The sequence below is a fragment of the Hyperolius riggenbachi genome, chromosome 6, assembly GCF_040937935.1.
Source record: "Hyperolius riggenbachi isolate aHypRig1 chromosome 6, aHypRig1.pri, whole genome shotgun sequence".
NCBI classification, from domain to species: Eukaryota; Metazoa; Chordata; class Amphibia; order Anura; family Hyperoliidae; genus Hyperolius; species Hyperolius riggenbachi.
Window position 1 is genome coordinate 223,298,373 of NC_090651.1, and position 12,040 is coordinate 223,310,412.

The 12,040-nt window shown below is 41.9% G+C and overlaps 1 protein-coding gene across 5 annotated transcripts in view; it reads right to left on the bottom strand.

Annotated features, from left to right (window-relative positions):
• Positions 1-12,040, bottom strand: part of VPS13D (vacuolar protein sorting 13 homolog D) — a 410,462-nt gene that overhangs the window by 139,474 nt on the left and 258,948 nt on the right. For all 5 annotated transcript variants that reach the window (XM_068240470.1, XM_068240469.1, XM_068240471.1 and 2 more), the window contains 2 exons: positions 9,992-10,126; positions 3,273-3,440 (listed from right to left, as the gene is read on the bottom strand). In XM_068240470.1, coding sequence (XP_068096571.1) covers positions 3,273-3,440; positions 9,992-10,126 — 303 coding nt within the window. The remainder of the gene's footprint in view (positions 1-3,272; positions 3,441-9,991; positions 10,127-12,040) is intronic.

A 12,040-nucleotide genomic window follows, 5' to 3' on the forward strand; every position in this document is an offset into this window, starting at 1 on the left:
TGAGTGCCTGTTTAAATATGCAGGGATGCAAGTGGGAGCTCGTGGCAAAATGACCTAAGCAGGGAATGTGTAATGTTTCTCAGCAGTTCATCTAAGCTGTGGCAAGTAAATAGAAACTTAAGACTAATGAGACAGATTCAGCAAGAGCAGAGGCAGCACAACAAATATAAAAGGCACATGTATAGGGATGTCGGTGCTGCCTCTTTCCTATTGTAATGTCCTCACTGCACGGACCTCTTCGGTAACTTACCGAACATCTACCACATGTGTGAAAATATTGATGAATTAGCACAGTGAAGTGTAAAATACCGAATGCGGTATTTTAACCTATTTTGGTTCCTGGACGTAGTTTCTACGTCCAGGAACCATGCGCGCTACCGCGCGCCCCCGCGGCCGATCGCGCGCGTGCACGCGCACTCCCGGCCGCGGATTCGGTAGCCAGAGAATCAATGTATCGGTCTACGGTGCCCGATCATTGATTCCTCTCCCCCGCTGAAAAAGCGACAGCTTCTCTCGGAAGCTGCGCCTTTTCTGGCCGTTCCCTCTAAGCGTGTGTTACGCTTAGAGTGACGTCATGAAAACAAACTCATGGCCGCCATCTTGTGGCCAAAAAGTAATACTACACCTGTAAAAAAATTTTTTTAAAATTAACACACATTTACATTATCAATCTATTGTTTACCTCCCACCCTCCCAAAACTACCCAAATAAAATGTTTACAATAAAAAAAAAAAACCATTACAATAAAAAAAAAAAAACATGTAAATATTTACCTAAGGGTCTAAACTTTTTAAATATCAATGTAAAGATGAAATATTTCTATATTTTTTTTATTTTAAACTTGTAAATAGTGATAGATGCAAAACGGAAAAAATGCACCTTTATTTCCAAATAAAATATTGTCGCCATACATTGTGATAGGAACATAATTTTAATAGTGTTATAACCGGGACATATGGGCAAATACAATACGTGAGTTTTAATTATGGAGGCATGTATTATTTTAAAACTATAATGGCTGAAAACTGAGAAATAATGACTTTTTTCCGTTTTTTCTTATTCTTCCTGTTAAAATGCATGTACAGTAAAGTGGCTCTTAGCAAAATGTACCCCCCAAAGAAAGCCTAATTGGTGGCGGAAAAAACAAGATATAGATCAGTGCATTGTGATAAGTAGTGATAAAGTTATAGGCTAATGAATGGGAGGTGAACATTTCTCACGTGAAAACGACGGAACCTGAATGGGTTAAGGACTGGGATTTTGTTATCGAACACCCTTTGATGAATTGAAGCCTATGTCTATTGGGTTCCATTCTCTGTATGTCCGCTATCTGTCCTTTCACTCTAGTAAATGTTTACATGCTTCTGCATTTAAGATGGCTGCTGTCAACCTACTTAAATATCCAGCCTGAGTATGCGTTTTCTTTTACAACCATCTAGCATGGGCTGCTACAGTTTACAAAGTATGTGGCATCATTTGCATACAGCGATTACCAAACACTGACATCATACAGATCATTATATTTCCATGCTGCCTACTGATAGATTAATAGACAGCCCTCGTGTTATGTTTTTGTATCAAGCAAAGCTTCTTCAGCTAACACTTTGATTTTTAAAGAGTTGGTCATGTGACCTGAAGAAGCAAAACTGAAAGTGGGCAAGGCTGCTGTCGCTTTTCTTATTGGGGGGTGGGGGTGGGGGCCTAAGAAGTGTTGTTGGAGCATAGATGGATAGTCTGAAAAGAATACAGCCTACATTAATGGTCAGGGCTGGATTTACCATAAGGCACTGTAGGCACGTGCCTACAGGCGACTGATGATAGAAAGGCGGCTCACTCCTCTCCTCAACTGCTTCCCTCCTGCCTTCCCTATGCAGGGTCTTGAGTGGAGTGTAAATGAGAGGTTACTCAGTCTGCTCTCAGCATTCCACTGACCAGATCTCCCTTCAGTCAAGGGGCATCTCTAGCTTCTTAATACTGAGGATAGCTCTGGCTCCCTAATACTAAAGGGCACCTGTAGCTACCTATGACAGGCAAGGGATGTAAGGGAGAAGTGACAGCACACTTGTGGTGTGGTTTGGTGGGCATTTGTGGGTTCATGGAGGGCAATGTCTAAGGTGCCAGGACATCTGTGCCTATAGGCTTCCGGGAGGTAAATCCGGGCCTGTTAATGGTAGTCTGTGGGGATGGAACTGGTTGTCTTAAGTCTTTCTGACCCGTTATTTTAAAATTGATTTATTTCACTTACTGAGCTGTAGCAGTATTTAAAAACTTTTCATCCACAAATCATCTCTTTTCAGCTAAAAGCAGGTGTGTAAGGCTGGGTTCACACTAGACTGCATGCACGACATGGTCAGTTACAGCAGATCCAATGTATGATCCACTGTGCCTGTCCACTTCTGCTCATCTAGTTTCTGGTCTTCAGAATCCTTCCACAGCCTGGGATGAATGCATATTGGACAATGTCCCCAATATACTTTCCTGACATTTACACACAGCTTCCAGACTCTGCAAAGCAAAAGAGCATGATAGTGGAGTATGGAAAGGGTTTAGCAGAAAGTGATAAAAACCGGCAGAAGCTATGTTGAGGCACTGCATATAAATAAAATGATAGTAAATATATTAAACAGGGTATCCAATATATTGTTCTTTCATACCAAAATGTGCAATAATAGTCGGAAAAGAGGGAGGCGGGAAGGGGGGAGGGGGGGGGGGAGGGGGTTACGGGGAGCAGGAAAGAGGGGCAGGAATTCCCTTTCTCTCCCTTTATTTTCGCAATCTGTCCCCCTACCATGCCAGGCTGTTTAAAGCACCAGTGAGTACAGATGTATTTCATGTTTCAATGGGCTTTGATTTTGGTCTCAGGTGTTTCTGCATCATCCAGAAAAGTTGTGCAGGACCTGTGTGTGCTTTATGCTATCGCAACACAGTCAACAGATCTGCACCTTACATCTATAGAGTGAGAGGAAATCTGTACCTATGTAGCGATGAAAGTCAAAATAGCCTGAAACAGGTGTCTACAAAGTTGATGAAACGATGTGCTGCTGCTTAACAGATCATAAAACATTATTTTACACTGATCTGTCAACAGTCCTGAAATGTATTATTATGGTCTTGTTTTGTGGACACACTAAAAATGATAACCTGCAAATTCCATCTGTATTAAGAATGCAATACCGTACTTCTTCTCACAAATGAAGCTCAGTAGGACATATCAGCACAAGAAACACTAAAGCTCTTGGGATCCTATCCACAAATGCATTTCAGGCAAGTACCTTTGCCGCAGAGTTGGATACTCCATGTGTTACATTCCTGATTAAGCCACCAACATTTCCATACTTTATAAGACCGGATACTCCTTCAGACACATCATTCAACAGGCCCATTGGATTGCCAAGGAAGTCGACTGAGCCCAGAATTTTTGCTGCTTGACTGAGTAACTCCTATGAGAGAAAACAAAAGGAGAATATTAGTAATAGAACTGCAGCTCAGCAGCGCCATCACATATTGACATTCAAGTGAGAGGCTTACAGGAAACATTTTAACTGAAGAATTCAAAAGTCATTCTTACACGTGCATTTGTCATGAAGGACATAAGGGGCTATAAGGGGCTATCAACTGGACCTTTTGAAAATGCTGTTTTCCTAACAATAACACTGAACCCCTGCCTATAATACGCTTTGATTCACTTGCTGCAGCAAGTCTACAGATCAGGCGCTTTGACGTTTTGCTAGTTTTCCAGATCTGCATACTTCTGCCAAATGTTTTTCTGTGAAAGTTCTCGTTTATCCAAGTCATGGTATGTTCAAAGAAAAACCGCTAGCTTTTTTGTCTGGATGACATTTCCAGCATGTATACAGCATGTACACGAATCCAGCATGTATACGAAAGCACCCATCCCCTCTTGACTGCTCAGCCAGCAATCCGACCTGGCGTATCACTTTGGCCAAGCTACGACTAAGAGCATTGTTTTTTCCACTTACCCCGCAGCTGCATGCCATAACAAACACGCTACACCTGCTATTACTGAAATTCTGTTTTGTCCCCACGTTTATTGCCTGATGAAGCGGGCTTGGCCTGCGAAGCGCGTTGCACTTTTGGGGTACTATATAATAAATGTGATTGCTACTTTTCAGACAGTCTTTCGTGTCTGCTTTATGGAGGTAAGTCCACCACTTCCTCCTAGCAAATTTTAAAGGTTTTATCCACTTTTATTCTGCTGGCGCCTATGTTCTCCTACTGCAAAAACGCTGCTCTTTTGTTTACCGCACACACCACACAGCAACAGGTCAGGTTGCTTGCCTGCAGGCTAGTGCCGCGTCTGTCAGCCTCGGCAGTGTTGCTCAAGGAATCAGGTACTGTTCCCCAGCCAACAGTCTAGCTCAGGGCTTTTCAACCTTTCCACTAATTGTACCGCTTTTATTGCTTGAAAACTTTCAAGCACCACCAGTGTGCCTGCACAGTAGATTGGACGCGATAGAGCTTGGCTGCTGGAGCCTAAATGGAGAGCAGCTACTGTGCATGCGTACACCGATGAGGAGAACTTTGGGGCTCCCAGCACTGGATCCCATCTACTGAAGAGGAAGGGGGAAACCGCTTTAGGATACAAAGGCCTCCCCTTCCCTGAGGTAAGTACCCCCCGGGGCACTTTTTCCTTACAAAGTACACTTTAAGGAAAAAAAAGGCATTTGGGAGGGGAAAAGTAGGAGGCATTGGTGGGGAAAAAAACTACAATTAGATTGCTAGCCTACATATTGTTAGTATTGGCAATCTAGAGGTAGATTGCCAATATAGGTAGCCATACAAGTTCCACCTCCCCCCCCCCCCCCACGCGCTTAATTATAGGTAGCCTAGTCCCACCATCAGAGAGCTAGGCAGTGAGTCGCCACAAAGTTCGGATCCCCCCTTGCTCACTCCTTGCTGTGCTGCCCTGCGGAATAGTTCACACCTCAGAACATTGGTAAGCCAGCCGCAGTGAAGAGACAGCCAGGCAAGCAATGCACAGTGACGGCGTGTATACTTCAAATGAGCAGTGATGTCACTTTCTGTATCTGCGCCATCACTGGGCACCGTTGGCCTGGCTGTCTCCTCCACACTAATCTGAGGTCTGAAGTATGCTGCAGAGAAGCACAGCAAGGAGCGAGGGAGGGAGAGCCAAACTTTATGGAGGCAGCACAGGACCATGATAAGTGGCAGGTGGACAAAAAAGTGGCAGGCAAATCTGGTGTGTACAACCTGGCCAACAGCAAAGTACCACCGGTGGCAAGCGTACCACAGGTGCAAAGTTCTGGTCTAGAGAGATTAGCTTGTCTAATTAGGCCTTATCAACAAGTAAACAGCAAGTGTAAATTAGGGCTGTCAGGTGTGCCACTCTATGCCATAGTTTGGGCTCATAGGTAAACACAGGAGGTTAACCCTTTTGTGTTCCTAGGACACTAGAAAGTAAACACTGCAGGGTTTTTGTAAAATTTCTGTAAGTTGTAACAAAGAAATGTTTTCTTTAAAGTTATGATGCTGTTGCTTATCTCCTTAGAGCAGAGAGGAAGCTCTCAGTTTAGGTCCGCTTCAAAAGCTGACAGAACCAACAGGTTTTGGACTAGTCCATCTCCTCACGATGGAGTCTCAGGGTTTCCCTTTGTTTTCAAAAGCATTTGCTGAACGGCCATTGTTAAGTCTGACTGCCAAAATAGTGTGCGAGTAGGGACACTGGCTGGTCCTATTTTGGCAGTTAGACTTAGCAACTGCCATTTAGGAAATTATTAAAAAAAAAAACAAAGAAAACCCTTTGTATCCCCAATGAGGAACTCGACTAGTCCAAAACATGGTTCTGAAAGATTTTAACTGCTTACTTTTTCACTATAGTGGTCCTTTAAAATGGTAATTTGATAACAACCATGAAGGTCAGGATGTACTGCTGCATTGCTGAGCTTATTTCAGTAATGTGTCTCAGACTCTCATGAGCTGTGCTGTGTTCTGACAATAAACTGCTGCATGCATCTCTGTGCCAACACAGTGCTGTCTCATTTCAATTAATACTGCAACGCAGAGCAAAACACATGCCATACATTTTTGTAAATAGAAGTAAATGGTTGGCACTCCAAAAAATTGGTACAGACAGATCTGTAATTCATTCCGTAATTAAGATAATCCAAAATTCCAAAGCAACAAAGTACCTCTTTATCAAGAAAAAAACAGTGCAAGTTGATCTGAAAAACAACTCCGCAACAATAAATCACCATAATGCATAATAAATAAATACATTTGAAGTAGCCCAAGAAAAAGAGTGTGACCATCGTGGAGGAACACCAGTACCAAGCACTAAGGTAAGAGAATGTGTGGACAAGTTTCAAAGGTGGCTAAAAGTGCTAGCCTGGAAAGAGAAAGTTGAAAGCCAATAAATTGGAGCAAGATAAGAAGATAAAAAGCCAACATAGGCTTTTTCTTCCACTCCCTCTCTACAGTTATCCATATAATAATTCCTTTTTTTTGTATAGAGCTTTTCTCCTGTCGGACTCAAAGCGCTTGCGAGGCAGCCACTACAGCGCCCTCAGTAGGCAGTAGCAGTGTTAGAGTCTCTTGCCCAAAGAACTCCTTACGGAATAGCAAGAGCCAAGATTTGAACCCAGGTCTCCTACGTCAGAGGCAGAGCCCTTAACCATTGCACTATCCAGCCACCATATCAGACACCTGTCACTGTTAGAGATAGCCAGTTTTAAATTGTGCAAATCTTGATGCAAATCTAGCCCCCAAAACAGAAAATGAGGTGTTCAACATTGAGGATTTCAAGGCTTGTGTTTGCGAAATAAATAAAATAGGAAAGGAAAAAGGAAACAATTGGAAAAGGATAGTCGAAAAATGGAAGTTGAAAAATGACAGTTGGAAAATAATGGCAGTCGAAAAACAGTTGAAATTTGGCTGTTGGAAAATGACAGTTAAAAACAACAACAGTTGAAAAATGGCAGTTGAAAAATGGCAGTTGGAAAATGATCTTTAAAAATGACAGTTAGAAAATGGCAGTTGGAAAATAACAGTTGGAAAAAGCAGTTTAAAAATGACAGTTGGAAAATGGCAGTTGAAAAATGACAGTTGGAAAATGGCAGTTAAAAAAACAACAGTTGAAAAATAGCAGTTGGAAAATGATCTTTAAAAATGACAGTTGGAAAATGGCAGTTGAAAAATGACAGTTGGAAAATGGCAGTTAAAATTTGACAGTTGAAAAATGGCATTTGGAAAATGGCAGTTGGAAAATTACAGTTTAAATTTGACAGTTGAAAAATGACAGTTAAAAAATGACAGTTGGAAAATGGCAGTTGGAAAATGACAGTTGGAAAATGGCAGTTGAAAAATGGCAGTTAGAAAATGGCAGTTGTAAAACAACAGTTAGAAAATGGCAGTTAATAATTTGACAGTTGGAAAATGGCATGTAAAATTTGACAGTTGAAAAATGGCAGTTAGAAAATGGCAGTTGGAAAATGACAGTTTAAATTTGACAGTTGAAAAACGACAGTTGAAAAACGACAGTTGAAAAATGACAGTTGGAAAATGGCAGTTGAAAAATGGCAGTTAAAAAATGGCAGTTAAAATGTGACAGTTGGAAAATGGCAGTTGGAAAATGACAGTTGGAAAATGACAGTTGGAAAATGGCAGTTGAAAAATGACAGTTGAAAAATGACAGTTGGAAAATGGCAGTTAAAATTTGACAGTTGGAAAATTACGTTCAACTTTTAACTGCCATTTTCCAACTGCCCTTTTCTAACTGTTAAATTTTAACTGCCATTTTCCAACTGCCATTTTCCAACTGTCATTTTCCAACTGTCTTATTTAAACTGTCATTTTCCAACTGTTTAAAGGACCACTACAGTGAAAAAAGTGAGCAGTTGAAGGAGAAATTAAGTGAGAGGCATATTGAGACTGCCATATTTATTTCCTTTCAAGCAATGCCAGTTACATGGCTATCATGCTGATCCTCTGCCTCTAATACTTTTAGCCACAGCTCCTGAACAAGCACATGCAGATCAGGTGTTTCTGACATTATTGTCAGATCTGACAAGGTTAGCTGTATGCTTGTTTCTGGTGTGATTCAGACACTTCTGCAGAGACATAGATCAGCAGGGCTGCCAGTCAACTCACATAGTTTAGAAGGAAATTAATGTAGCAGCCACCGTATTCTTCTCACTTAAAAGGAGTTATTTTGCATCCTAAGAATCAAACAAGCTGACACTTACCTGGGGCTTCTATCGGCCCCCTGCAGCGGTAATGTCCCAAGCCGTCCTCTTCCGATGCTCCATTCCCTACCGCCGGTCCCACTGTAATCACACGGGTTATTACACTGCAGCAGTGCAGTAAGTTCCCGATGACTCGAGCAGGAGCTAACATTATTCGTCTGTTTAGACGTATATTAAACTGGGACCGGCGGCGGGAAACGGAGCATCGTAGGAGGACGGCACGGGACATTACAGCTGCAGGGGGCCGATAGAAGTGCCAGATAAGTGTCAGCTTGTTTGATTGATTTTTAGAATCCCACAGAACCTCTTTAAAGAAGACCTAAACTCAAGCACTGCAGTCAAGGAAAACAAATACTACTGCGCACGCGCACACACCGGCAAGGAGAACTTTGAGGCTTCCAGAGCTGGATGCCTTCTACTAAGGAGGAAGGGGGAAACCTCTTTAGGATACAAAGGCCTCCCCTTCCCTGAGGTAAGTACCCCCCGGGGTCACTTTTTTCTTACAGGTACACTTTAAGAAAAGAAGAGGGCATATGGGAGGGAAAAAGTAGGAGGCATTGGTGGGGAAAACGACTACAATTAGATTGCAAGCCTACATATTGTCAGTATTGGCAATCTGTAGGTCAGATTGCCAATATATGTAGCAGTGCAAGTTCCTCTCTTTTCCCTCCCCCGCATACATATGAATTGCCCACCAGGAGACTTGGGCGCAGGATACATATGCTATACGGCTATTGCTGGAAGCCGAATTGCAGTGTTTGAAAAGCAACTTCAGCACTGTCATCTGATGGCGTCGAAGTTACTGACTGTGCGCCGCTATAGCCGTAATTCCTATTTCGGCCTATGATGGCGCCGGCTGCGCCCATATCTCCTGCACTGTTATTACAGTGCTCGCGCCCCCCCCGCACATAATTATAGGTAGCCTAGTCCCACCATCAGAGAGCTGAGAGCTAGGCAGTGACTCACCACAAAGTTCGGCTCCCCCCTTGCTCACTCCTTTCTGTGCTGCCCAAAATAGTTCACACCTCAGATAATCGGTAAGCCAGCCGCAGAGAAGTGACAGTCAGGCAAACAGTGCATGGTGACGGCGCGTATACTTCAAATACAGGAAGTGAGCAGTGATGTCCCTTTCTGTATCTGCGCCATTACTGTGCACTATTTGCCTGGCTGTCTCTTCCCCACTGATCTGAGGTCTGAAGTATGCTGCAGAGCAGCACAGCAAGGAGCGAGGGAGGAGCCAAGCTTTGTGGAGGCTGGACAGGACCAGGACAAGTGGCATGTGGGCAATAAAGTGGCAGGCAAACCTGGTGTGTACCACCTGACCGACAACAAAGTACTACCGGTAGTACGTGTACCACAGGTGGAAAAGCCTTGGTCTAGCTAATTAAGGCTCAGATGTAAAATGCGTGGCTGAAGGTGTGTATTCTTCCACTATCTGAATAATCATGATAAAATAGCACTCTAAGCCACTAATAAATGTGTTGAAGCCACCCTCCCCTGTTAAGCAATGGCTGTCCAGTATGACATATATGGCATAACACTCACTTCTCTAGTGAACCAGTTTTTGAAGGACATAATAGAGATTATAGGTGAAGACTGAGCATGGTAGCCTAGAAACTAACATACTCAGTAGGATGACAGTAGCCTCATTTTTCATAATATAAAAGGATTGTTTTATTATTTATTTGTTTCCCAAGAGAATACAAAATATTTTATTCGAATAGGAATGAATAAAAGCCCATATGCAGCCAACCCATAGTACAACTAACCTCTTGAAAGTGTTTGAGGACATCGTTTATTATGAATTCCCAGGACTCATATGGGTGAACCCTTGTAAAGGGATCCAGATCAATAACAGCATCCTCAAATTTAATCAGCGGAAACCCAAGTGTGCTCTTCAAAGCCTGAAAATGGGGAAAAAGAAAAGAGAATGGAACAAAAGAAAAAAGAATGGTACTACAAATATGCAACAATAAATGTGTAACAGTAATTTTCACTGGAAGTTTGTAAAATGTATTCACGGTTATAAGTTAGCGGTTACCAACCATGAGCTGTTATGTACATATTTGTTGTGACATCAAACATTGACACCTTTTTTACAGCATTTCCACCTACTCAGTATGTCTCACAAGAGATACCGGATGGAAACACACACACTGTATCAACTGAGGAGGCCAACAATGCAGTAAGGGTCAGACCAGCATCAGATCATTAATATAAGAGCTACACAATCTGCTCTTCGTATTCAGCATCTGTTGACCCTCATACTACATGGAGGTGGTAAAATCGGTCAGTGATTGGCCAATTAAAATTGAAGGTGAGTAGTAAGACATGCCAAGCTGGCACTAAACCAACACCAGCATAACTAGATCAACATGAGCCCAACAAAATATGGCCCTTCAGTCAGTCAATATAACATACATAGGTCACAATCTAATTATTCACCTACCATGGGCAAATTTTTGAGTGACAAATAATCTAACAGTTATTTTTAGGAGGAGTGGGGGAGCAGTGTATATTTTTATGGTGGGCAGAGGGGTTTAAATACCTAGTGGTGTGCTGGTGTAATGGACAGCACTGCTGCCTTGCAGCGCTGGGTCCCTGGTTTGAATCCTTGCCAGGGAACCATCTGCACAGGATTTGTATGTTCTCCCTGTGTTTGCGTGTTTCCTCCGGGCACTCCGGTTTCCTCACACATTTCAAAAAACAAACAGATATGTTACCGTAATATGTATGCAACATATTTTATATTTGCATACAATTCTGCTTCAAACATTACATTGCCCACGCTTACTGATTAAAAGAGAGATTTAAAATAACATGCTACAATAATTTAAAGAGAAGAATGATGAACTGATTTTAGAATGGTTTGTATGGACACAGCAAAGACCTGCATTAGGAGTGTGGAGGGTCAGTTTGGTATTACCACTTAAGGCCAGGGACTTGGAGTTTAATGGAGCAGAACACAATGAAAGTTAATGATGTGTGTGAAAACCCCATTCTGGGTCACCGCAGATTCACTTATGGAGAAGTGATGCATGACAAGACCTTGTAACAAAACTCATCTGTACTTTACTGGAATGATTTGGGACACCAGTTCACTAATGTTATATAGGTTCTGTGTGAATCATTTATGCAGCAAAGAATCATGGCAAACAATGATCTATCCATGTTAAGGGCATCAGCCAACACAGACGGCACTGCAAGCAAATTCATTCCTCTGAAGAAATACCTCAGAAAGAATAAGGAAAAACGCATAAAGGATCAATTTGCTTATAAATATGCTACATCAGTCCTACATACTCATATTTATTATGTTATGACTTCCTGAAGAGGTCCAAGAACTTTGGGATGGCTATTGTTATATGTATATATATATATATATATATATATATATATATATATATATACATATATATACATACACTTAATTTACATCACTCTGTGCTGCTTCCTGTTGCATACCCTCCACTGTGCTTGATATTCATTATATAAATACATGTGATCTGTTACTAACATATTAGAGCTGAAAGCTCAGGTCAGGGATGGAATACTGTATATACAGGAGGAGGGGGGGCATACATTACTAAAAACTGCTGTAGACTAAATACTAGATTCAATAGTGGGAACAAGTCAAAACATTTTTTTCAAATTGGACTTGTAGTTTTTGAGAAAATCGATTTAAAAAAAAAAAATCAAAGAAAAATGGCTTTTAAACTTGTATAAACAGGTACAAACGGCAGAGGTGACACAGAGGGGGACTCTAGAGGCACAGAGGACAGATATGGCACAATGTTCTGACTTAAGAACAGATTCAG